Source organism: Felis catus, chromosome D2 (assembly GCF_018350175.1).
Source record: "Felis catus isolate Fca126 chromosome D2, F.catus_Fca126_mat1.0, whole genome shotgun sequence".
NCBI lineage: Eukaryota > Metazoa > Chordata > Mammalia > Carnivora > Felidae > Felis > Felis catus.
In genome coordinates, this window is record NC_058378.1 from 34309662 (window position 1) to 34335422 (window position 25761).

Below are 25761 nucleotides of genomic sequence, written 5' to 3' on the forward strand. Positions count from 1 at the left end.
CATTTTTACTTGTGACTTAACATTTTCCGTCCCATTTGTTGCTGCTAGGCCTAGCACTTCCCAGGAAGTGGTAGGCTGAGCAGAACTACGCATGCGCCACACGCACCATGGGCGTAGGACTTCGTCAGGTCGCTACTCCCTGCGGGGCGGAGGCCTGATGCTGCCGGGAGGGGAGCGGGGCAGCTGCCAGTGGACATGGCGGCGTGCAGCAGCGGGGCTGTGCTCGCTGCCCTGGGAGTGCTTAGTATTTGTGCGGTCAGCGGCTCTGGGCCCATGGCTCAGGGGGAGACCGGCGGAGAGGCGGGCTGGGCAGAGCCGTGGGATGGTGCAGTTTTCCGGCCGCCCTCGGCGCTGGGCGCGGTGGGGGTGGCGCGCAGTCCCGGGCCCTCGCAGCCAGGGAGGGAGGAGGCCGTGGACTTGCCGGTGCTGCTGTGGTGGAGCCCAGGGCTATTTCCCCACTTCCCGGGCGACTCAGAGCGCATCGAGTGCGCGCGCGGCGCGTGCGTGGCGTCCCGGGACCGACGGGTGCGGGGGCACTCGCGGACGCGCGCGCTGCTCTTCTACGGCACTGACTTTCGAGCCTCCGAGGCGCCGCTGCCGCGCCTGGCGCATCAGAATTGGGCGCTCCTGCACGAGGAGTCGCCCCTCAACAACTTCCTGCTGAGCCACGGGCCGGGCATCCGCCTCTTCAATCTTACTGCCACGTTCAGCCGCCATTCGGACTACCCGTTGCCGCTTCAGTGGCTGCCCGGGACCGCTTATCTGCGCCGCGCGGCGCCTCCGCTACAGGAGCGCGCTGAGTGGCGCCGACGCGGCTACGCGCCGCTGCTCTATCTGCAGTCCCACTGCGACGTGCCTGCGGACCGGGACCGCTACGTGCGCGAGCTGATGCGTTACATCCCGGTGGGTGGGGCCGGGGCGGGCCTGGGGGTTGAGGGGGGCGCGCGGGGCGGAGGCCAGGACCCCGGGTGTCCAGGTCGGCTCGCCGCACCCACTTCACGGCGGTATTCTACCCCGAACAGGTGGACTCCTACGGGAAATGCCTACAAAATCGGGAGCTGCCCACTCCGCGGTTACAGGACACAGCCACAGCCACCACCGAAGATCCAGAGCTCTTGGCCTTCTTGTCTCGCTATAAGTTCCACTTGGCCCTTGAAAATGCCATCTGTGACGACTACATGACAGAGAAGCTGTGGCGCCCCATGCATCTTGGTGCTGTGCCTGTGTATCGCGGCTCTCCCTCTGTGAGGGACTGGATGCCCAACAATCACTCCATCATCCTCATTGATGACTTTGAGTCACCTCAAAAGCTGGCAGAATTTATTGATTTTCTGGACAAGAACGATGAGGAATATATGAAATATCTGGCATACAAACAACCTGGGGGCATCACCAACCAGTTCCTTCTGGATAGTCTGAAGTATCGGGAGTGGGGAGTGAATGATCCTTTGCTGCCTAACTACCTCAATGGCTTTGAGTGTTTTGTCTGTGACCATGAACTGGCTCGGCTGGAGGCCGAGAAAGCACACGCAGCCTCTCCTGGGGACATCCCTGTCCCTGAGCCTCACATTGCCCAGCCCTCACACATGGACTGCCCAGTGCCCACACCTGGATTTGGCAGTGTGGAAGAGATTCCTGAGAATGACAGGTAAGGATAGCTGGGGTCCCTGTGGCCATCAAATCAAGCGATTTACTTACTTGCTCACTGTGGGCAGTGAACTAGCAGTAAGTAGGTGCTGAGGGGATTGTTGTATAGGGAAATTATGACATGGGCTTACTCTGCCTTTAAAGTGTCAAGAGTCTAATTGGGAGAGTCTAATTCCTGAAAAAGCTCAGGAAAAGATGCAAAGTGGAATTCAGGGCAACAACCTATGAAAATTAGCTTATGTGAGCAATGTTTGCAATAGTGATTCAAAAAAAGGCTTCAACCAGAGCAGAGGGGGCCTGTTTAGGGAAGTGATCAGGGAGAGACAAAGTTGGGCAGATAAACTCAGGCCAGGCTATACATAGCCTGAATACCAGGCTTAGGAGTTGGACTGTCTCGAAAACGAACTCAGCTGTTTATTTAGCATCTTTGAAATGTTGGGGTTGGGGATGAGCAATACATACATGGGTATTTTGAGAGAGGTTTGTCTGCAGTAGGGTTTGTATTTATTAACCTGGCACAATTATTAATAGTACCTCCTTTCACTCTTTAATTTTTTTTTAATGTTTATTTATTCTTGAGGGAGAGAGACACAGAGTGTGAGTGAGGGAGGTCCAGAGAAAGGATCCAAAGCAGGCTCCAGGCTCTGAGCTGTCAGCACAAGAGTCCGACGCAGGGCTTGAACTCATGAGCCATGAGCCGTGAGATCATGACCTGAGCTGAAGTCAGACACTTAACTGAGTCATCCAGGTGCCCCATATAGTACCTCCTTTCACTCTTAGAAGTACCCTGATTTGGGTGATAAATTATATGTTCACCCCAAACAGAATGGAAGGAATGTTTTCAATAGATAGAATAAACACTGCTGGGCAGTGTGGATTGGAAGAGAAGTGAGGAAGCTACTGCAGTAGGTGGCAGAAAGTGGTGCATTGGGAAACAAGGTCAGCACGGGAGGTGGGGTGGGAAAATGCAGAAGCCACTTGCAGCAAACCACACCTGTTTGGGGAGAGGTGATAAAAGATTATTAAGCTTAATAAAGCAAGACTGCTAGAATGGCCTGCAGAGACTAACTTGCACAGTGGATGGCAGCAGAGGGCTGTTTATATATACTGCTGGCACAGTTTGATTCTGGGAATGGAGTCTTCCATCAAATAATTTGTTTCTAGTTTATGCTGAACATATTATGATTTACTAGGAAAAAAAGTGTAAAACGTTAAAAAAAGAAAATGTGTTTTATCTAGACTTTGGATAGCACTGCACCTTCATTTTGATTATTGAAATTGCAGCTTATAAGGTAACCATCTAAATATTAGACTACTTGGTTCCATAGTCTGCCTCACTGCCCTGCCTTCTTCTAAACTCCCACCACATTTGGGAACCAGGAGCGGGCAAGTCAGGAAGTTTAACTCACTGGGGGTGGGATGTGTGATAGATTTGTGTTTGCAGCATGTCACCTGTACTATTACTAGACTACTAGATTTACTTCACATTCCCTTTCCTTCAAAGCAGAGCCCTGTCTTAGCCAGAGACTGCTATATCTGCTTAAAATTTCAGAAGGCAGGACTTGTAGCTGTGCAGAGGTTCCATAATCCAACTCCCATTTTGATGTTTCAGCTGGAAGGAGATGTGGCTGCAAGATTATTGGCAAGGTCTGGACCAGGGGGAAGCTCTCACTGCCATGATCCACAACAATGAGACAAAGCAGAGGAAATTTTGGGACTACCTACATGAGATCTTCATGAAAAGGAACCAAAATCTCTAATTATCCTTGCAAGAGCCTTAAAATTGGTAGAGTTAAGGAGATGGAAGTCCTTATTCTACCATGGGACATGAGGGGCATCTGCTGCATATCCCTTAACGAACACTGTCTTATTATGAGTTCAAGGAATTCCAGTTATATCCACTGATATTTTATCCTAATGATGTGTATCCAGTGTCTCAGTTTGTGGTATTAGGGCCTCTCCTCAATGAGAGATGGAGGCCTCTAGTTCTTGGATTAATGGAAAACAGAAGCCTGAAACACCCACTTGTTTTAAAGTGCTGATTCAACAGGATCTTTAAAGAATTGCATCTTTCTCTAGCCATTTCATCCTCTTAACTGTGATTGGAACAACACCTTGGTACTTGGCTTAAGAATGGGTAAAATGGACCACGTTTAGTAGGGTCTTAAAATTTCTGTGCTCTTCTTTAAACTCTTTATTATTCAGTACCTTTCCTTTATTTATTTTTTTTACATTTAAAAAAAAAATTTACTTTGAGAGACAAAGCACAAGTCAGAGAGGGGCAGAGAGAGAGAGAATCCTAAGCAGGCTCTGCATTGTCAGTGCAGAGCCCAATGTAGGGCTCGAAGCCATGAACTAACTGCAAGATCACCACCAGAGCCGAAGTCAGACACTCAACTGACTGAGCCACCCAGGCGCACCTATTCAATACCTTTCCTAATCTCTTTTCATCTCCTGCTTTATAAATGGTTACATTGGTGGTGAAGCAGAACTCCTGGTGGGTTGTGTTATGGTTCTTTGGAATTGTATTTTTTACATCATTTACTTGCTCTTGATGTCAAACTTTTTAACTTTTTTTTTTTTCAGGCGCCTGGGTGGTTCAGGTCATGATCTTGTAGTTCATGAGTTTGAGCCCCATGTTGGGCTTTGTGCTGACAGCTTGGAGCCTGAAGCCTGTATCAGTTTCTGTGTCTTCCTTTCTCTCTGCCCCTCCCTACTAACGCTCTGTCTCTCTGTTTCTCAAAAGTAAAACATTAAAAAAATTGTTTTAATGGTTTTTTCTTTCCTGGTTTTCCGTAATCTGACGAAGATGCCACCATCCCCACATTCATTCTCCTCTACATTAAACTGGCTGTAGATTTTTGACAGCTTTTTGACAGTAAGCTTTGCTTACTGCTGGTTTGCTTCTTTTTTAGGGAATAGCTGTAATTCTTTCTCATCTCATGAACAGAAAGATCCGGTAGTTAATATATATCATGTCAATTTAATGAATTGTCCTGCTCTATTTTAGGTTAGAGATAGAGACAATGGCTGGAAATGATGGCAGAAAAACAAATTTAATATTTAAATGATTTTTTTAATGTTTCTATTTATTTTTGAGACAGAGCATGAGTAGGGGAGGGGCAGAGAGAGAGGGAGACACAGAATCCGAACCAGGCTCTAGGCTCTGAGCTGTCAGCACAGAGCCTGATGTAGAGCTCGAACTCACAAACTGTGAGATCGTGACCTGAGCTGAAGTCAGTTGCTTAACCGACTGAGCCACCCAGGTGCCCCTAAATGATTTTTAAATGTTAAAATAGACCAGGGTGAATCAAACTGCAGGTTTTTATAGGTCTTTGGTCTTTTCTGTCTGCCTAATGAACTCTTCTCTATATTTTATTATTTAAAAAAAATTTTTTAATGTTTATTCATTTTTGAAAGACGGAGACAGAGTGCAAATGGGGGAGGGGCAGAGAGAGGGAGACACAGAATCCGAAGCAGGCTCCAGGCTCTGAGCTGTCAGCACAGAGCCCAATATGGGGCTCGAACCCACAGACCAAGAGATCATGACCTGAGCTGGAGTCGGCTGCTTAACTGACTGAGCCACCCAGGTGCCCCTATATTTTATTATTTTTAAATGCTACAAAAGTCCCATTTCCTCCAAAGAGTCATGAAAATTACATTGGAAAAAAACAGCCCAGCAATACAGTTGTAATAATTACTTCATACTATGGAGCACTTTTCAGTTCATGTGGGATGAATATTCCAACTTGACTCATTCTATTACTGATATCCTTCTGTTCAACTTTATAGTACTTACTGAGACTACATTTTGATGGAACATACCTAAACTCAAGGGGCTGAGAGGTGAGGCAAGACTTATGTTGGTGGTGAAGCAAAACTCCTGGTGGGTTGTATTATGGTTCTTTGGAATTGTATTTTTTATAACATTTACTTGCCCTTGATGTCAAGGGGCTGAGAGGTGAGGCAAGAGTTAGCCACCACAAGTGGCTGGTTCAGTAAAAAGCTGTTAGGCAGATTTGGGGATATAGCCAAACTTTTATATTGCTGTGGCTTGAAAATAAAGCTTAAAGGGCAGGGAGACCATTAGTTTTTTCAGGGCCAGTGGAACAAGAAATACCTTGGACCTTAGAGCTACTCTGGTTGTAATGTGTAGTATTAATGAATTATCACTAAAGAAATTCTATAGCTTATCAGTGTATCTATAAATTAATATGTATATGTACTTATATATATACACATACATACACTAATTTACAACCAGGTGTGTTTGTGTGTGTGTGTGTGTGTGTGTGTGTGTGTGTGTGTGTGTGTTTATGTATGTAAGGTGCTTCAACAACTAGGGTCCCACACTTAATATTGTGACATCTAAGGATGTGGCCAAGGAGAGCTCTAATTTAGACTGGATTTCACGGTCATAATGGTTCTATTTTCATTTTATTTTTTAGTAAAAAATACCCTCACAACAGCATGGAAAGTTTGCTTAACCTGTTTGGGCTTTTGCAGAAAAGCACAAGAGGGGAAGATAGACCTTCAAATGTACTATTAAAATTGGGTATAATGTAGACCCACAAAAAGTCAAATTCAGGACTCTGATTTCTAAACTTGAAATCTATTTTTTTTTGGAGTAGTTTGTTTTTTTTTTAACGTTTATTCATTTTTAAGAGACAGAGTGTGAGTTGGGGAAGGGCAGAGAGAGAGAGGAAGACAGAATATGAAGCAGGCTCCAGGCTCTGAGGTGTCAGCACAGAGTCTGATGTGGGGCTCAAACCAATGAGTCGTGAGATCATGACCTGCACTGAAGTCGGGCACTCAACCGACTGAGCCACCCAGGTGCTCTTAAACTTCCAATCTACTTAAATGCAGGTGCTGATATATAGTGCAAAATACACATTACTCAAATGCAAACTAAGGTTAGGACTCAAGTTTATGTGCAATAAAAAGGGTAAGTGATGGTTATGCAAAATGTAGAATCATCCTTACCTCGCCTAATGACACCAGTTCAGATTGGCATTCCTTTTATGTACAAAGTGGGCACTTTTATGTACAAAATGGGCCAGTTGTTGAATGATTGTGAATGATTGTGGCTGGAGACTCAGGCCTGCTTTGTGGACAGGGCTTTTTAGACGTTCTCCTTTAATCCTATTACCATAAAAGTATTCGTAAAAGAGCAAGATAAGCCAGGTGCTACATTTCCACAAGAGCAAGCAGAACCAATATGAAGAGAAAGCAAACAATGTGAATTTTCTCTGGTTTGGGGCTCAGTTTGCTCTGTCAACAGCAGCAGGCTTGGGGTTATTGGTGGTAGAAGTGCTTGATTAGGAATCTGTTTTATTGGACTGGGGGTGGAGCATGGGGCTGATGCCTTTATTACTCCATGTGTTGCAATATCCTATAATCTCAGGTTTCATTTTGTATAATAAATGGCTTCTTTTTAAACAGTGTCTGCTGCTTGTTTATATTTCTGGGCTGAGTATGATACACTTGGAGACTTGGAAAAATATGTGAAACACTTGTTCACTTAACAAGTATTTATTATCACTATTCTAGGTACTAGGAATTCAGTAAGACAAGGTCCTGTCTCTTATGGCACTTACATTTTAAATGGGTGTCGGTGGTAAGTGAGGCCATAAACACACATTAAATGAACAAGTTAATTCAGACTGTGATATGTGCTACGAAGAAAATAAAACAGCTTGATAATGGAGAGATATGGGAAGTCAGGGAAGGCCTCTCTGACAGGAACTGAGAACAGAAGAAAAAGAACCAGTCATGCAGAGATCAATGGGAAGATTAAACGTCTGTGATAAATGATTTTAGCACACTAAATTTTACACAACCAAATACATATTGCTCCTCCAAAGTAGTCATCTTATGAACTAAAAGCTTGCTCAAGTTATGCTTCCGTTACCAGAAACATTTCTTGAAGTTGTTATAAATGCCTTGAGAATCCTTGGCACATCTTTGAACTGAGTTGTTTGTTTCTTTTTGAATGTTTCATTTATTTTTGAGAGAGGGAGACAGAATTTGAAGCAGGCTCCAGCCCAACACGGGGCTGGAACCCACCAGCCATGAGATCATGACCTGAGATCATGAAGTCAGAGGGTTAACCAACTGGGCCACCCAGGTGCCCCTGAAGTGCCTTTTGTAAACACCTAAAAGTCACTTAGAGCCAAGTCTGATGAACCTAGGCATCACAACTGAAGAGCCAAGTCTAATAATAGGAATGATACCACCAAGCATCTTCACAGGATTGGAAAGAGTCTTAAATTAGACAATGAATGCCAAAGCGCTTAAACTTCACCCTACCCAGTGAGATCATTACAAAGAAGAAACGATATATAAGTGGTCGCTACTGTTTATATGAGCATAATTTTTCTTTATGGCTTCGGGGTGGTTTTAAAGGTAGTAAAATCCAACAGTTCTTGAAGACTTATTAAAAACATAATAATAGTCTGTCCCAGCCTAACATCTTAAGATCTCATGTTTTGATTCGGTCCCATCCTCTGCTCTTGCTTTTGTCAATCACCCTCGAGTTCGGCCAGCTACCACGATAAATGAGTGTCCATTAATCGAGCCCTTTCTTGGATGTTTCCGGCCTAAGACCGCCCTCAGACTTCAGGGCCGGGAGCGGCCTAGGTCAGCACACGAGCCCCAAAGACTCTCCTCCTAACCTGCACACAGGTCTTGAACGACCGGTGCCCGAACCCAGCAGCAGGGTTACTAGGCGAAGAAAAGCAAGCACGCAGGCAGCCGAGCTTTCGGCAGGCTGCGCGCCAAGCCTCGTCGAGCTCTTAGGGGTCACGCAGGGTCACGCACGGGGACGCAGAGCCTGCCGGGAGCTCGGTGCGTAATGGCGACGCCCAGCCTGCGGGGTCGGCTAGCGCGGCTGGGAAACCCACGGAAACCTATACTGAAGCCCAACAAGCCGCTCATCCTAGCTAATCGTGTCGGAGAACGACGCCGGGAGAGAGGCGGTGAGCAGTTGGAGACAAGGAGCCTCCCAGAGCAGAAGTCCGAGGGATGAACGGGGCGGCTGGGTGGGAGGGCTACAAGATAAGGTAAGGGTGACTGAGGGTCTTCCCGTTCTGCTCCTCCAGAGGCGACTTGTATCACAGAAATGTCGGTGATGATGGCATGTTGGAAGCAGAATGAATTCCGCGACGACGCGTGCAGAAAAGAGATCAAGGAATTCTTCGATTGTGCTTCGAGGGCCGAGGTGACAGAAGGCTCTTAGGGTGTCATCTTGGGAGAGAATGGGGGGTGGGGGGATACAAGCAATTATACAAGGCAAGGAAAGTTGTGGGGATGATTTCACTAACGCCCAAGTGGAAAAGGTTGTGGTTTTGAAGGCATTGTGATCTTGAGCGATTTGTTTCACTGCTCTAAGCTTTAGCTATACCAGTTGTAAAATAAGGTTAATATTAATATCTTACAGAATTTTGTATTACATAAAGGGAAATTACACGGGAAAAAATCACTTTGTAAAATTTAGCGTGCTGCTCAAATAGATATTATTGTCTGAAATAGAACTAAAGATAGATAGTGAAAGGCAGGTTGTTTGGATTTTAACCTAGAATTAATTGCTAGCTGGCATGGTAGCTTCAGGTCATACAGTCATCTGTAGATCTCAAGTCCCTTTGTTGAAAGGGGACTGGGAAGATGACACAGCTATTTCCAGGCTGGTTAATGTATTAGTGTGCTTTCTGGTATTGTGAGAACTGTTGGCCTAGGTCAGGACAAACTTAAGAGCTGTCATTTTTGTTTTTGTTCTGTCTTTTCAGGCAGCGCGAAAGATGAGATCAATCCATGACACGTTGGGAGAATCTGGGGGCTTACCCCCCAAGAAACTGAATAAATTGTTACAGAGGTTTCCTAACAAATCTCATGTCAGTTGAAAATGAAGAAGCATTTTCTATGACTGGACTGTTAGCTACTGAGAACTATGTGTAGGTGTTTTGGAAACGTTTGCACTGCCACACGCTATTTGCAGGGTGAAAGGAGGCAAGACACTTTTTCATCCTTTGGAATCATTGTCATGGTGGAAGTTATGCTTTATTTTGAAATAAAATCCTCTGAAGATAAATTGGCCTTTGTTGTAGATTAGGTTCTCCCTCCATACTTGAACTCTGTATCCTTCCCTAGATTCTGGAAGTTCTTTGCTTCTTGATTTGCCCGAGGAGCCTTTGAAGTCCTTACACCATTTAGTGCCCTTGCCTTTGGATGCAATAAGGATGTTCAAGTCTGCCTATATGCAGAGTTTTTCGGTATCATCTGTATTTAGTGAGTACCCATTTTGTGCAAAATAGTCCCTGCAAAATGCTCACAGAATAATCAGAAGTTCACAAACTGATGAACTGCAGATGTATTTTATTTAGCCAACACAATTGGAAATTAGTTTTTAAATTAAACGATCACCTTCAAAAATAGGAAAAATGTCATTTAAAAAAATCCCCTTTTTAGCTTTCAATTAAAAAAATAAAAGGATCTGTAAACACCAGTTTCTTATCCCTGCATGGCAGTAACCAAGTAGAGCTGATTATCTTTTGTCTCCATTCTCTAGGGACCTGGCCATTGGCCTCTTCCACATGGTGAAACTGAAACTTATTTGGCAGTTATCTTCTTTGTGTATCACCTGTTCACTTCTCTCATTAAGTTATCCACCTAGTTGCTGAAGGCATTAACTTTTGTGACCCTTTGATATTAGAAACAGTTGTATGGCATTTTATATACTCTGCCCTTCCAGGTTTAATTCACTTAACCTTTTCTATATACCTTGCAGCATTAGATAGACAAAGATCAGTGGGGTTTCTAAGGCTCCAGTGGGATAATTATTAAGATAAAGAAGTGGTCTTGCCTCCCTGACCCACACAGCTACTTCTTCCAATAGTCCTCAGACCTCATGGGTAGAGCACTGGGCAGTTGCCTTGTTCTGAAAGCTGAAGCTTTTAGTTACAGGAAGAAGCTCAATACCTAGGCACTTTGGACTTAGGAGTTCTTAACCTAGGGTCAATAGATTCTCAGTAGGAGGTCTGTGGATGTGGATGGGAAAAATTTTTTATCTTTAACCACAACTGAAATTTAGCATTTCAGTTAGGACCATGGAAAACAAACCACAGTATCAATTAGCAATACCTATATGAGATTATAATATTTTCATATAGTAGGTTGCAGGTACCTCAATATCATTTATACCTATCACTAGCTTCAAAATTATGGTAGTTACCCTTGCTGCTGGACTTTACTTAATGTGTAAATAAAGAAGTATTACTACGTTACAAATTTGTTAATATTTTGATAATCGTATTTCAATATAATTCATTTCCTTTGTAAATTATATATTTTGTGCATTTATAAACAATCTGAGAAGGAGGTCCAGGGACTTCACCAGGCTGCCAAGGTGTCCGTACCACAAAAAAAGGCTAAGAACTCCTGGATTCGAAGGACCCACTGACAAAACAGTACAACCATTTCCCGAAATCAAATGCATTCTTTTCAGGGTGCTTTCCTGATCAGATCTTAGAAAAAATCTAATGGAATGCAGGCTTCTGGACTACAACTCCCAGAAGGTGATGCGGCCCCAGGGCCTATCCGGAGTTGAGACAATGACTCCACCCAGTTGTCCTGTGTACCGCTTGACAGCCTACGATTCCCGGCATTCATGGCGGCTGTTTATTCCTTGGGGACATTATGGACGCCGAGTTACTGCTGGGATTTGTAGTCATTTCATGTATCTCTAGTAGTCGGTTCCCTCTTACAGTATCTGAGGGTGGCTTCGAGAAAAAAGAGGCAGGAAATGTAGCAATTAAACAAACGGGTCCTCTACATCTGCCGGTACCGAGTCTGGTTCCCAAGCGCGTGAGGCGGAAGTGGTGGTGGCCGGCGCGGCCGGAAGTTCAGATCAGCTGATGGGGGAGGCGGCGCCGCAGCCGCGGAGAGGCCCCGGCTGCCGAGCGCTTCGTCCGGGCCCAGAGTCTCGGATACTGGCCACGATCCCCGTTCGCACCTCGCAGTTGGGCGAGGCCCGGTCCCATATCCCTTCCAGGCTTGAGATCCTCGTCCGGCACGGCCGCCCTGAGCGCCCCGGCCACCCCCAGCCCCGGCTCGCCCCTCAGGCCCCGGGCCTCCCCTCAGCCCCCGGCCGGCGGCCCAGGCCCCGGATCCGCGGGGGGGGACCCGGCCCCGGGGGGTGCAGGCCCCATGGAGCTGATGTTCGCGGAGTGGGAGGACGGAGAGCGCTTTTCATTTGAAGATTCGGACCGCTTTGAGGAGGATTCGCTCTGTTCCTTCATCTCCGAGGCCGAGAGTCTCTGCCAGAACTGGCGGGGATGGCGCAAACAGTCAGCGGGGCCCAATTCCCCCACTGGCGGCGGTGGCGGAGGTGGCAGTGGCGGTACCAGAATGCGAGGTAAGGGTGAGCTGGGGGGAAGGGAACGGGCTGGCTCTGCTCAGGCCTTGCTGGGGAGCTGTCCCCGCTCGGGAGCTGTCCCGGACCGCGAGCTGTCCCGAGCAGCTTGGAACGGACTTCTGGACTCGCTTTTCGAGTCTTCCTGGGGTTGGCTTCTCCACACCAGCGTGTGTGTGTGTGTGTGTGTGTGTGTGTGTGTGTGTGTGTGTGTGTGTGTGTTGGAGTGATGGCTGGGAAATTCTGGGTTGGATACGATTAGCGACAGAAAGTAGATTTTTTTGTGGTTCATTTGCCTTAGTAATGGAATAGAAGAAAAAACTCCTCTGACTTGGGAATACTTACCTAGTTAAGCCCGCGGCAAGCCAGAAAATAGAAGAGAAGGAGGGTAGGGAGTGGATTGTGAAGAAGGGACCACTTGAGGCGTGTCACCCCCATTGCAAAGTGCATTGGGAGCTTCTTGTTAGGGGTGATGATGATCTCTGATTCTGGCTACACCAAGAAGGGATTCCACTCATAGGAAAGTGGAGGTGAACTGGAGATTCCATAGTCACATAGGTTCAAATCAGAGGCTTGTTTCTTGTCCATATTGAACAGCTGTCAGAAGCTGGGACCACTGGATTAGAGCCTTAGATTTCTATCATCTGGGGCCTGGGGAAGAGTGTAGGAAACTGTCTCTAGAGTCTCCTTATGAAATGCTCTTCCTGCTTTGTGCTGTGAGTTTCTTTCATCCCGGGGTCTTTCAGTGAATTAACTGATTAGTGCTGTGAAGAATTTTGCTTTTATTAAAGGGGATTGAGGGAAGAGTGATGATAAGTGAAGCTCCACAGGCTCAAGACTTACCACATCCTTTCCCTGCCTTCCTCATGGCACAGTTTTTGTTCCGGGCCTCAATGCAAGCTGACTTTTTTCAGCAGTTGGGATTGTGATTGTACTCTGGCCATTCCAAACTCCCGTTTTCCAAACTTCCCTGCAGAGATTTCTAGCACCCTTTTGGGACAAAGAAGTGTACATATGTCACTTGTTAGGAGTGGTAGTGTTCAACTTCAGTTGGAGAGGTAGCATATGTTCTGTGCACATACACCCACACATGCACAAAGATCATAGGCAGTTTCACTGTGGGTCTTCTGTGGTCTCTTTGCTTTTTCACATTTGCATGTGTGGGTAGCCTTGGGGCTTAGAGCTCCTTCACTTTGAGGGAAGTAACTGAAGTAATGTCGGTGAAAATTTTCAACATACTGGTATCTTCCTGAATAGGTTAAAATCTAGAAAAGCATGTCATTCCCCAAACCCGCTGCCATCCCGGGGCTCTCTCAGTCTCTCACTTGTAAAATAAGGAGGTTAACTTTTTTTTTTAAAAAAAAAGAGGTTTCTTTCAGCTCCATGATTTTCTGATCTGTCTTCTAATTTGACCAGCAATTTGGTGAGATATGTATGCAGTCTGTCGCGTTTCACCTTTTTAGAAATTTATTTATTTTTGAGAGAGAGAGAAAGAGAGAGAGAGCGAGCAGGGAAGGGGTGGAGAGAGGAGAGAGAGAATCCCAAGCAGGCATCACGCTGTCAGTGCAGAGCCTATGCGGGGCTCGAACTCACGAACCACGAAAATCTTGACCTGAGCTGAAACTAAGAGTTAGACGCGTAACCGACTAAGCCACCTGGGCGCCCCTCACCATTTATTGATTAAAACAGTGTGGGAAACCTTGAGTGGTAACTCCATCCTACTCCAGGTGTTTTCAGGAGCAGCAGCTAGGTTCCCTTGGGATAACCCATCTTCCTCCCCATCCCCCTTCCCAGGCTTCCAATTGTAGGAAGCCAAGGATCAGGTGTGCCAAGGGACATGCAGCCTCTCTTGCTACTGGAGGTCCCTCTCTTAACTCCTTTGGGCTCTGGCCTGTCCCCTCTCCTTAGTTAGAGGCCTAGAATAATCTAGAGAAAAAGGGATAGTAAAAAGCAGTTGGAGAAGAGAATGTCAGGGGAGAGACATTAACAATGTAGTATAAATATAAAGTGCTAGGTGTAAGGGAAATTAGATGCCGAGCCATGTGAGAGGGTTACTTGCTAGGATCCTGGAACACACCTGTTTGGCCAGGAGTTTCTGGGATATCTGTGGTATCTTCTGTTCTAGACCTTAGGTAGCAAGTTATGGGCTGCAGTTGGTTAGCTCCCTTCCCCCAGATGAAATCTTAAGAGTTGATGTATCCTAACAGGAGGGTCCCTTGGTTTTTCATCCAGATCTCCCTTTTCTTTCATAGTGAAGGTGGGGCCCAAGATGTTAGGCGCTGGCATTGGTGCCAGGTAATCATGACCCTTTTCATTTCCCCTTCTCTTTACCCTCACCTAAACCTTTGTTTCCAAAGATGGACTTGTGATCCCATTGGTGGAGCTCTCAGCAAAGCAGGTGGCATTTCATATCCCATTTGAAGTGGTGGAGAAAGTTTATCCCCCAGTGCCTGAGCAGCTACAGCTCCGAATTGCTTTTTGGAGCTTCCCTGAGAATGAAGAGGATATCCGGTGAGGCTAAAGGACTGATGGTGGGGAGTGGGTCCTGATATTCCACACTGTGTGCTGGGTTTCCTCCAGAACAAAGGAGATACTGTGTTTGGGGTTGTAAGAAGAAGACAAGGGGAGGAGTGCCTGGGATTTTCCCCAAGAGGGAGTGACACTGGGGAGAGCGTGTCCAGGGCATTGTGGTCTCTGACAGGTTGTTTGCTGAGTTGTGGCTGTGTCCTGTTCTTCACTCCCAGGCTGTATTCGTGCCTGGCCAATGGCAGTGCCGATGAGTTCCAGCGAGGGGACCAGCTGTTCCGCATGAGGGCTGTGAAAGACCCACTGCAGATAGGTAAGGGTCCCATCATGCCCTGTGGCACCCCCTGCTCTGCCCATCCCCTGTATTATGAGTTAAGGACCTACTGCAAGAAGCTGGAGCAGGTTGTTGGAATAACTGCAGGGCCAGGGTTGAGGGCAGAGAATTATGTCTTGATGGCTCTCCCTGACCATACCCATGTTTCTCCCCAGGGTTCCACCTGAGTGCTACAGTGGTGCCACCTCAGATGGTCCCCCCCAAAGGGGCCTACAACGTGGCTGTGATGTTTGACCGCTGCCGGGTCACTTCCTGCAGCTGCACCTGTGGGGCTGGGGCCAAATGGTGCACTCACGTCGTGGCACTCTGTCTCTTCCGCATCCACAACGTGAGGCCCTCCCAATTTATCCTGGCCCTATCCTACGCTCCATCCCCCCCTTCTCTGCTGCATGCCTGGCCACAATGTGAGCCTCCTCGCCTCCCTTAATCTGCCTGTCTTTCCCTTGCTCCAGTGTCAGCAAACCTTTTCCAGCTTGTTCTGTTTCTCTCTGTTTCTCCTTCAGGCTTCTGCAGTCTGCTTGCGTGCCCCAGTATCAGAGTCCCTGTCTCGGCTGCAGAGGGACCAGCTGCAGAAGTTTGCTCAGTACCTCATCAGTGAGCTCCCTCAGCAGGTGAGTGAGGTTGGGACACCCTTCTCCAACTCTAAGCTCCAGGACTGCATATTAGTCTTCATGTTAGGCCAAAGCCAACTTGGGTCACTTATGCCTTTGTCCCTTTCCCCCTCAGATCCTCCCCACGGCCCAGCGTCTTCTGGATGAACTCCTCTCTTCCCAGTCAACAGCCATCAATACAGTGTGTGGAGCCCCCGGTGAGTGTGGAGAGAAGGAAGGGCAGTCGGAAGGAAGAAAGCTGGTGGTGCAGAGCACCACTTACTAAAAGCTTGCTGTTGTCAGGTGAATCCAGGCCCCTATCTCTATGTAACTGACTACCTATCATCCCCAGACCCCACAGCAGGGCCCTCTGCCTCTGACCAGAGTACATGGTATTTGGATGAGTCAACACTCACTGATAACATCAAGAAGACACTACACAAGTTCTGTGGACCTTCGCCTGTGGTCTTCAGGTAAATTGGATCTCTCTATGTCTGTGTCTGTGGTGGAAGGGAACAACCCTCAGGCTGTTAATCGATCCTTTGCTCTGTTAATACCTGTGCCTCAAGAATTTTTGTCTTAGACATCTTTTGCCTCCTACACTCTGTATTTTGGGTCAGGGCCTCTTTTGTGTCAAAGCCCTGGTGCACTTTCACCTGTCGTATGCAGCCCCATCTCAGAGTAATCATTTTCCACTCCATTACCTTCACAGTGATGTGAACTCCATGTATCTGTCTTCCACGGAGCCTCCAGCTGCTGCTGAATGGGCATGTCTGCTGCGCCCTCTGAGGGGCCGCGAGCCAGAGGGTGTCTGGAACCTACTTAGCATTGTGCGGGAGATGTTCAAACGGAGAGACAGCAATGCTGCCCCTTTGTTGGAAATCCTCACTGACCAGTGCCTCACCTATGAACAGGTAACCCTCCAGAGTTGGGTGGCCCCACTGTGGTTCATTTTCTCCTTCCCTTAACTCCGTTTACCTCTTGCTGACAGGGACACTGGGGAGGGCTGCTCTTCTTTTCTCCAAACTATTAGGTGCATCTCAGAGCTCTCTGTTTCCAGATAACAGGTTGGTGGTACAGCGTGCGCACCTCAGCCTCACACAGCAGCGCCAGTGGACACACGGGCCGTAGCAATGGGCAGTCAGAGGTAGCGGCCCATGCATGTGCCAGCATGTGTGATGAGATGGTCACACTGTGGAGGCTAGCTGTTTTGGACCCTGCACTCAGCCCCCAGCGGTGAGTCTCCCCCTAGGCTCATCACAGCACGGATATTGGGCCAGCCCAGGACAGTCCAAGGCCTCATATCATGTGCACATAGAAACGTACTATTCTTCTAGTCTTAGGGAAATGGGAGGTACTGAGCGTTAAGGTTACCAGTGATTTAGGCGTCCTTTTTCTGAGAAGCTCTCTTCCTTTCCTCCCTTAAATAGCTCCCACTTTCCCAAATACCTGAGTATTGGAGTGATGTGTATGAGCTGGCTCAAGAAGTTCTTCCCTGGGTCCCTTCCTGTACCCTCCTTCTGGGGGTTATGCCTGCTCTGTCTCCTTCCATCCCTTCTCAGAGCAGAATGTAGCCCCCCAGCAACCTCCCCAACTTTGTTCCCACAGCCGCCGGGAATTGTGTGCCCAGCTACGCCAGTGGCAACTGAAGGTGATTGAGAATGTGAAGCGGGGACAGCACAAAAAGACCCTGGAGCGGCTCTTCCCTGGCTTCCGGCCAGCGGTGGAGGCCTGCTACTTCAACTGGGAAGAGGCCTACCCACTCCCTGGTGTCACCTACAGCGGCACCGACCGGAAGTTGGCACTGTGCTGGGCCCGAGCCCTGCCCCCTCGGCCAGGTGCCTCCCGATCTGGGGGCCTGGAGGAATCCCGGGAGCGGCCCCGATCTCTTCCTTCTGAGCCAGCTGTGCGGCCCAAGGAGCCTGGGGCCAAGCGCAAGGGATTGGGTGAGGGGGTCCCCTCATCGCAGCGGGGTCCCCGCCGCCTCTCTGCTGAGGGGGGAGATAAGTCTCTGCATAAGATGGGTCCAGGTGGGGGCAAAGCCAAGGCACTGGGTGGGGCTGGCAGTGGGGGCAAGGGATCAGCAGGCGGTGGGAGCAAGCGACGGCTGAGCAGCGAAGACAGCTCCCTGGAGCCGGATCTGGCTGAGATGAGCCTGGATGACAGCAGCCTGGCCCTCGGTGCAGAGGCCAGCACCTTTGGTGGATTCCCTGAGAGCCCGCCACCCTGCCCTCCTCCTGGTGGCTCCCGTGGTCCTTCCACCTTCCTTCCTGAACCCCCAGATACTTATGAAGAAGATGGTGGTGTGTACTTCTCGGAAGGGCCTGAGCCTCCCACAGCCTCTGCTGGCCCCCATGGCCTACTGCCTGGGGAGGTCTGTACCCGGGATGACCTCCCTTCCACAGATGAGAGTGGCAATGGGCTCCCCAAAACCAAAGAGGCAGCCACTGCAGTTGGAGAGGAGGATGATGACTACCAGGCATATTATCTGAATGCCCAGGATGGGGCTGGAGGCGAGGAAGAGAAGGCTGAGGGCGGGGCTGGGGAGGAGCACGACCTGTTTGCTGGGCTGAAGCCACTGGAACAGGAGAGCCGCATGGAGGTGAGGGGACTCTGAGGGGACACTGAGGGTGCTCTTTCGCTACAGCTGGGAGAGGGGCCATCTGGCTCTAATTGGGAATGTCAGGACTGTAGTGAGGCTGTTAGAAGCCTTTAGCGGGCTCCTGTCTGGCCTCCCTGCCTACAGTCCATTCTTTTCACTGCTTCCATATTGATATTCCTGAAATGTCTGATTGTGTCCCTCTGCTGCTTAAAAGTCTTCAGTGGTTTCCCACTGGCCTTGGCATGACCTGTGAGGCCTCACTTGGTCTGATCTTTGTATGCTTTTTCAGCCTCATCTAGGCATTCTGCCCTTTCTACTACAGTCAGTCAAACCATTCCTCTAGCTTGCCATGCTCTCTCTCGCATCCTTACATTTGCACAGATTGGCCTGTCTGCCTAGAATCTTCTTCCCTCACCTTTCCTGGCTAGCTTCTGTTCTTTCTGCAGGTCTCAGGTATCTTAGAGATCACTTCCTCTAGGAAGTCTTCCCTGAGCTTGCCCCTTTGCCCCAGGTCCCAGTGAAGTATCTTACTCACTTATGCCCCTCTTGGCCTTTCCCAGTGGTAGCTGGCTTCACGCTGGTTTGTGCGTTCGTGTGTCTGTTTCTCTAATCAGACTATGAGTTCCTGTGGTATACCCAGGACCAGCATAGGGCCTAGCATATAGCAGGTACTCATGGGATGTTTGCTGCTTGAGTATGAATATGGTGTCCTGCCCCTGGAAGTTGGGGCTTCAACCTGTGTGGTGCCCGTCCTCTCCAGATATTGTTTGCCTGTGCTGAGGCCCTGCATGCGCACGGCTACAGCAGTGAGGCCTCCCGCCTCACTGTGGAGCTTGCCCAGGACCTGCTAGCCAACCCACCTGACCTCAAGGTAGAGCCGCCCCCTGCCAAGGTGAGAGACCCCCCATTCCCCTCTCCCCCCATTTATTGCTAACCCTCTTCTATGCCCCACCCCAAGTGAGAGCCTCCTCACTCCACCAAGATGAGTCAGACTCATATGTCTGCTTCCTTGTACTTCCCCTCTTTAGGGCAAGAAGAACAAGGTATCTACGAGCCGTCAGACCTGGGTGGCTACCAACACCCTGACGAAGGCAGCCTTCCTGTTGACAGTGCTAAGTGAACGCCCAGAGCACCACAACCTGGCCTTCCGAGTTGGCATGTTTGCCTTGGAGCTACAGCGGCCCCCAGCTTCTACCAAGGCCTTGGAGGTCGGAGGTTCCATCAGCCTTGTACCGCAGTCTCCTCAGGGACTCCTCAGAGACTTACAGCTTGATCTCTACTGAAGTGTTAGGGGTCTGAGTTTCTTCCTGTATCCTTAGGTGAAGCTGGCATACCAGGAGTCTGAGGTGGCTGCCCTGCTCAAGAAGATACCTCTGGGTCCAAGTGAGATGAGTACCATGCGGTGCCGGGCAGAGGAGCTTCGGGAGGGGACACTCTGTGACTATCGGCCCGTTTTGCCTCTCATGCTGGCCAGTTTCATCTTTGACGTTCTCTGTGCTCCAGGTATGGTGCGTGACTCTACTCGAGTGGGGATCTTGGGTAGGAGTAGTTTTCTCTAAGGAGAAACCAAGAGGCCCAAGGCTCTGAATTATCCTTAGGACCCATCAGGCAACTTCATGAGTGGTCTGGAATGATGAGGGTCTTGGGTTGCCTACATTTCATTCTTTCCAATGACACTTCTTTCTGCCTGACTTATTCCACCTTTCATCCAGTGGTTTCTCCCACGGGTTCCCGGCCACCAAGTCGTAACTGGAACAACGAGATGCCTGGGGATGAGGAGCTGGGATTTGAAGCAGCAGTTGCTGCCTTAGGTGAGTCTGGAGTATCTTGAGCACATCTGTGAGCTAGTTGGCCCAGGCCTTGAAGGGCATGAGACATGGTCCCTGTTTGAAGGGGTGGTATGGTAGTGGGACAGCCAGAATGTGACATGTTTGAACCAGGTAGTACAGTCAAGAATTTAGGGACAAAAGGTGTGCTATGGCACACAAAATGTAAGAAAAGGATTCAGGAAGGGTATAGAATACGGAATGTAGGTCAAAAGATCAGTTAAGTTTTTGGTAAGGGGACAAAACACCATGAATAAAGACAGGGACCATCAAGTCTTAATGAGGGCAAGGAGTCAAACTTCCTTGAAGTGATGGGTATGCCATGAAGGTAGAGTGGGCCAATTATGAAGGTCTTAAAAAGCAGATCAGAGCTAAGGCCGGATGTAATAGGCAATTGGGACCTTCCACGGGGGATGTGGGTTGGACCAGGAGAACTCCTTATCTCACATATGCTGGTGGCTGGGCAGCCCTGGCCTGTTCACTTTGGCTGTCTTGGGAGTTATGGCCATTCTCAGTCCCTATGAGACCCTTCTTCTCACAGGTATGAAGACAACAGTGAGCGAGGCAGAGCATCCCCTCCTGTGTGAAGGCACACGTCGGGAGAAGGGTGACCTGGCACTGGCACTAATGATCACTTACAAGGATGATCAAGCCAAGCTCAAAAAGGTAGGGACTGAAGTACTAGGATTTTGACAGGCAGAGAGCAAAATTTTACCCTTTCTCCGAGGATTGCAGTCCAATGAGGAAAGGGCTATACTGCCCATAGGGGATAAGTGGAAAATCTTGGGGACACTTGATAAAGAATAAGACCAATGGTTCTCGTAGGAGTGCTTGGGCAGGGGATGAAAGAAAAGAAGCAGTTACTCATTTATTTCAATATTTACTGAATATCAATGTAGTCAGTCCTGTGTTAAGTGTTAGGATATCAAGATATGTAAGCCGGTGCCTATCATCCAGGAGGTTCTCCTATGGTTGTGACTCGGGAAGGCTTTCCGAAGAGGTAGTATTAAGCTGTTTCAAAGAGAAAGTAAGGTAATAGAAATAGAAGTCAGGATATAAAGGGCATCCTGTCACTGCTTCTCTCTTCTTCAGATCTTAGACAAACTCTTGGACCGAGAGAGCCAGACGCATAAGCCCCAGACACTGAGTTCATTCTACTCATCCAGCCGCCCAGCCACAGCCAGCCAGAGGTCTCCTTCAAAGCATGGGGGCCCATCTGCCCCAGGGGCCCTGCAACCACTGACCTCGGGCTCTGCAGGGCCGCCTCAGCCAGGGAATGTGGCAGGGGCTGGGCCAGGCCCCAATGAGGGCTTCACAGAGAAGAATGTGCCTGGTGAGGTGGGGGCACTGGGCAGGGGGGGATGAATGGTATGGATTCATGTTGGGGTCCCCTTTCCTTGGCTTATCCCAATGTCCTATTTTCCCCACCTAGAAAGTTCCCCACATTCTCCCTGTGAGGGCCTCCCATCTGAGGCAGCTTTGACCCCAAGGGCGGAAGGGAAGGTTCCCAGCCGCCTGGCACTTGGCAGTCGTGGAGGCTACAATGGACGGGGTTGGGGCTCCCCAGGGCGGCCTAAGAAGAAACACACAGGTATGACAGCCTGTGGGATGACATGGAGGGAGGGATTTCCTGAAGTGTGAATTCTGTAACTTCTAGCTTCTGAGACTGATTTGTCTTGGGGAGTTAGGCATGGCCAGCATTGACAGCAGTGCCCCTGAAACAACATCGGATAGTTCCCCCACCTTAAGCCGGAGGCCACTTCGAGGGGGCTGGGCCCCCACCTCCTGGGGCCGAGGACAGGACAGTGACAGCATTAGCAGCTCTTCCTCGGACTCTCTGGGCTCCTCATCCTCCAGTGGAAGTCGCCGGGCCAGTGCCAGTGGAGGGGCCCGGGCAAAGACCGTTGAAGTTGGCAGGTCAGTGGAAGAAATACTCCTCTCATCTGGCCCACCCTCAGAGTCACATCCCTGGTGTAATCCAACTATTGTTCCCCCAGCGACACCACTTATCCTGCTCTTTCCTGCCTACCTGGACACCCATTTCAGAGAAACCCCAATCCCCGTCCCTACCCCATTGCCCCCTCAGGTACAAGGGCCGCCGTCCCGAGAGTCATGCCCCCCATGTACCCAATCAGCCATCAGAGGCAGCTGCACACTTCTACTTCGAACTGGCGAAGACGGTGCTGATCAAGGCAGGGGGCAACAGCAGCACTTCCATTTTCACACATCCATCTTCCTCAGGGGGCCATCAGGGTCCTCACCGCAACCTGCACCTTTGCGCCTTCGAGATTGGGCTTTATGCCCTTGGCCTGCACAACTTTGTTTCTCCCAACTGGCTCTCACGTACTTATTCTTCTCACGTTTCCTGGATTACAGGTAAACCCAGTATCTTGATTTGGGAGTGGGTTGGGGATTAATTGATAGAAATGAGAGTCTTATCCTTGTGGAGTTACTGATCTGATAGAAGACACCATACTAACCCCCCCCCCTTTTTTTTTTTTTTTTTTTTGCTCCTTTCCTTGAAGGTCAGGCAATGGAGATTGGTAGTGCAGCCCTGACTATACTGGTAGAATGCTGGGATGGACACCTGACGCCCCCTGAGGTTGCATCCCTGGCTGACAGGGCATCACGGGCACGAGACTCCAATATGGTGAGGGCAGCAGCGGAGTTAGCCCTAAGCTGCCTGCCTCATGCCCATGCATTGAACCCCAATGAGATCCAGCGGGCCCTGGTGCAGTGCAAGGAGCAGGTATTTCTACAGGCAATCTGGGGACTTGCTTTCAGGTATCTAGGAAGGGACATGGGGAAAACTAACAGCCCAGCTCGATTTCCAAATCTTAAAGTTCACAAATTTTCTAGTTTGTGCTATTATGGTGACACTTGACATATTAATGCACTTTCACATCTATTACTTCTTTTGCCTTACGACTCTGAGGTTAGGATTATTCCTGTTTTATAGATAAGGAAATGGAGATCTATAGGTTAGGGACCAAGGTGGTCACCAGGTTGGAATACTTGGGGAAGGCCTTGGGGAGATAATGGGAACTGGATGGGAGGGAGTGGCTAGGTTAGTTTGGAACTGGGACTGTAAGTAGTTTGGAACTGGTCACCAAGTGTTTGTTCAGTGTCTGTGTGAGGCATTCATTGCTCTGACTCTGACGCCTCCCTGGGAACCAGCCAACTCAGAGGAAGATGTTGGAATGTCATTTACAACCATGCCTGAGTAAAGCCCCTCCCCTTAACTTCTGTGCCCCTTCCTTCCAGGATAACCTGATGTTGGAGAAGGCCTGCATGGCAGTGGAAGAAGCGGCTAAGGGTGGGGGTGTATACCCTGAAGTGTTGTTTGAGGTTGCTCACCAGTGGTTCTGGCTATATGAGCAAACAGCAGGTGGCTCATCCACAGCCCGTGAAGGGGCTACAAGCTGTAGTGCCAGTGGGATCAGGGCAGCTGGGGAGGCTGGGCGGGGGCTGCCTGAGGGCAGGGGGGGCCCAGGCACTGAGCCGGTTACAGTGGCAGCAGCAGCAGTGACAGCAGCAGCCACAGTGGTGCCAGTCATCTCAGTGGGGTCCAGTTTATATCCAGGTCCAGGACTGGGGCATGGTCATTCCCCTGGCCTGCACCCCTACACTGCTCTACAGCCCCACCTGCCCTGCAGCCCTCAATACCTCACCCACCCAGCTCACCCTGCCCACCCAATGCCTCATATGCCCCGGCCTGCCGTCTTCCCTGTGCCCAGCTCTGCATACCCACAGGTGAGACCAGTGTTTTGTTGGGGGGTTGGGCACGTGGGAGAACATTAGGAGTTCATGTGGGGTTGGAGTGTGGGGTACTCTGGGAGAATAATAGGACTGTCTTGGTGAGGTGGTGGGGGTCTGGGGGGACTCAGGCCAACCAAGATAAGAAATGTAGGGATACCCACTTGTGGGATGAAGGGGGAGAACCACATCTTAATATAATTTCCTACTCTTTTCCCTGTCTCTAGGGTGTGCATCCTGCCTTCTTGGGGGCTCAGTACCCTTACTCAGTGACTCCCCCCTCACTTGCTGCCACTGCTGTGTCTTTCCCCGTCCCTTCCATGGCACCCATCACAGTACATCCCTACCACACAGAGCCAGGGCTCCCACTGCCCACCAGTGTGGCCTGTGAGTTGTGGGGACAGGGAACAGGTGAATGGAGGGGAGGTACACTGGGCAGGGGAGATGGGGGGAGGAACCCTCTCCATCCCTCTTTGGGCTGTGAATTCCTCATATAGCTTTCATCCCACCCTCAGTGAGCAGTGTCCATCCAGCATCCACGTTTCCAGCCATCCAGGGTGCCTCATTGCCTGCTCTGACTACACAGCCCAGCCCTCTGGTGAGCGGAGGGTTTCCACCACCCGAGGAGGAGACCCATAGTCAGCCTGTCAACCCACACAGCCTACACCACCTGCACGCTGCCTACCGTGTTGGTGAGAGATCTTTTTTTTGTGCCCCCACCTGCAGTTGTGCCAGAGGCTCTTTAGTGATGCCTCCCTCCCCATAGCTCTTACTTTGTTTGTTGTGGGGTCCGATGTACCAGATTGAGGTGCAGGGTGAAAAGGATGTACCTTCACTATGTGCCCACCCTTTTCTCCCAGGAATGCTGGCACTGGAGATGCTGGGTCGCCGGGCACACAACGATCACCCCAACAACTTCTCCCGCTCCCCCCCCTACACTGATGATGTCAAATGGTTGCTGGGGCTGGCAGCAAAGCTGGGTAACACCTCCCCTCCCCAGGACCATTGTCCGCCCCCACCCACTTTCCCCACCTTCCTGTCCCAGACCTCCTTCCTAGCTCTTGCTCAGAGTTGAGGCCTTGGTCGGGTATGTGTGCGTGCGCGGGGGGTGGGGGGTTACCTCAGCTCCTGGGGTGGAGGGAGGCTCTCTGCCAGGCCAGAGCTGAGAGATAAAAGTTGGGTCCCTAGGGCAGAGGTGGCCACCCCCGTCTCATGCCCCTCCCCCTGCCCCCCAGGAGTGAACTACGTGCACCAGTTCTGTGTGGGGGCAGCCAAGGGGGTGCTGAGCCCGTTTGTGCTGCAGGAGATCGTCATGGAGACGCTGCAGCGGCTGAGCCCTGCTCATGCCCACAACCACCTGCGTGCCCCGGCCTTCCACCAACTGGTGCAGCGCTGCCAGCAGGCATACATGCAGGTGACAACCCTGGAAGTATGGAGTAGGGTGGAGCACCTCCTGGGCAGGCATGGAACTGATTACCCCGCATGCTAGGGAGGACGGGCCTGGTTCTGTGCTTAGTGGCTCATCCTCTTCCAGTACATTCACCACCGTTTGATTCACCTGACCCCTGCCGACTACGACGACTTTGTGAATGCGATCCGCAGTGCCCGCAGCGCCTTCTGTCTGACACCCATGGGCATGATGCAGTTCAACGACATCCTGCAGAACCTCAAGCGCAGCAAACAGACCAAGGAGCTGTGGCAGCGGGTCTCACTCGAGATGACCACCTTCTCCCCATGAGTCTGGCCCCTCTAGGGTCCTATACAGGGATACAGGCCTGTGGCTATGGGGGCCCCTCACATAGAGGGAGTGAATCTTGGCTGGACAGATCATCCCCACTCAGTTCTCTGGTAGCCCAGACTGGCAGCTGCTCTTGGGCTGTAGCTTGGGGCCAAGATGTCTCAAACCCTAGAAGCCTAGGGTTGGGGGAGACAGCCCTATCTGGGAGGGGGCATTGGGTGGCCTCTGGTATTTATTTGGCATTTATAAATATATAAACTCCTTTTTTACTCTATTCCTCCTGGGCCTTTGCCTTCTTTCCCTCCATGTGCAGATGAACTTTGAACCGGGGTGGGGG

At 49.8% G+C, this 25761-nt stretch overlaps 3 protein-coding genes across 6 annotated transcripts; all 3 read left to right on the forward strand.

Annotated features, from left to right (window-relative positions):
• The first annotated feature begins 50 nt into the window (after window positions 1-50).
• FUT11 (fucosyltransferase 11) lies at window positions 51-4514 on the forward strand. Its single transcript, XM_011287333.4, has 3 exons — window positions 51-903; window positions 1023-1648; window positions 3260-4514. The coding sequence occupies exons 1-3, from the start codon at window positions 196-198 to the stop codon at window positions 3405-3407; spliced, it is 1482 nt and encodes a 493-aa protein (XP_011285635.1). The 5' UTR covers window positions 51-195; the 3' UTR covers window positions 3408-4514.
• A 3947-nt stretch (window positions 4515-8461) lies between these two features.
• CHCHD1 (coiled-coil-helix-coiled-coil-helix domain containing 1) lies at window positions 8462-9733 on the forward strand. The gene is made up of 3 exons (XM_003994066.5): window positions 8462-8624; window positions 8748-8866; window positions 9432-9733. The coding sequence occupies exons 1-3, from the start codon at window positions 8501-8503 to the stop codon at window positions 9543-9545; spliced, it is 357 nt and encodes a 118-aa protein (XP_003994115.1). The 5' UTR covers window positions 8462-8500; the 3' UTR covers window positions 9546-9733.
• Window positions 9734-11350: 1617 nt separating this feature from the next.
• ZSWIM8 (zinc finger SWIM-type containing 8) lies at window positions 11351-25698 on the forward strand. 4 transcript variants are annotated; one of them, XM_011287326.3, is made up of 26 exons: window positions 11351-12055; window positions 14410-14563; window positions 14797-14891; window positions 15068-15240; window positions 15416-15523; window positions 15639-15720; window positions 15855-15975; window positions 16215-16416; window positions 16563-16738; window positions 17111-18104; window positions 18865-18996; window positions 19133-19312; window positions 19424-19607; window positions 19817-19915; window positions 20472-20596; window positions 21023-21263; window positions 21363-21521; window positions 21619-21847; window positions 22017-22306; window positions 22456-22679; window positions 23195-23683; window positions 23914-24097; window positions 24202-24378; window positions 24547-24666; window positions 24990-25100; window positions 25221-25698. In XM_011287326.3, the coding sequence occupies exons 1-26, from the start codon at window positions 11848-11850 to the stop codon at window positions 25679-25681; spliced, it is 5718 nt and encodes a 1905-aa protein (XP_011285628.1). In that variant the 5' UTR covers window positions 11351-11847; the 3' UTR covers window positions 25682-25698. The 4 variants fall into 4 exon arrangements, with proteins under 4 accessions (XP_011285628.1, XP_011285632.1, XP_011285631.1 ...); XM_011287330.4 differs by having other exon boundaries at window positions 11354-12055; window positions 24922-25100; window positions 25221-25544; XM_011287329.3 differs by having other exon boundaries at window positions 11355-12055; window positions 23914-24073.
• The last annotated feature ends 63 nt before the right edge of the window (window positions 25699-25761 follow it).

Coding starts and splice junctions, on each gene's coding strand:
- ZSWIM8 (XM_011287326.3), top strand. CDS start 11,848: ATGGAGCTGATGTTCGCGGAGTGGGAGGACGGAGAGCGCTTTTCATTT. Junction 12,056..14,409: donor TGGCGGTACCAGAATGCGAG/GTAAGGGTGAGC, acceptor TTGTTTCCAAAG/ATGGACTTGTGATCCCATTG. Junction 16,417..16,562: donor AGTGCCTCACCTATGAACAG/GTAACCCTCCAG, acceptor CTCTGTTTCCAG/ATAACAGGTTGGTGGTACAG.
- CHCHD1 (XM_003994066.5), top strand. CDS start 8,501: ATGGCGACGCCCAGCCTGCGGGGTCGGCTAGCGCGGCTGGGAAACCCA. Junction 8,625..8,747: donor ACGACGCCGGGAGAGAGGCG/GTGAGCAGTTGG, acceptor CTGCTCCTCCAG/AGGCGACTTGTATCACAGAA. Junction 8,867..9,431: donor ATTGTGCTTCGAGGGCCGAG/GTGACAGAAGGC, acceptor CTGTCTTTTCAG/GCAGCGCGAAAGATGAGATC.
- FUT11 (XM_011287333.4), top strand. CDS start 196: ATGGCGGCGTGCAGCAGCGGGGCTGTGCTCGCTGCCCTGGGAGTGCTT. Junction 904..1,022: donor AGCTGATGCGTTACATCCCG/GTGGGTGGGGCC, acceptor TACCCCGAACAG/GTGGACTCCTACGGGAAATG. Junction 1,649..3,259: donor GAGATTCCTGAGAATGACAG/GTAAGGATAGCT, acceptor TTGATGTTTCAG/CTGGAAGGAGATGTGGCTGC.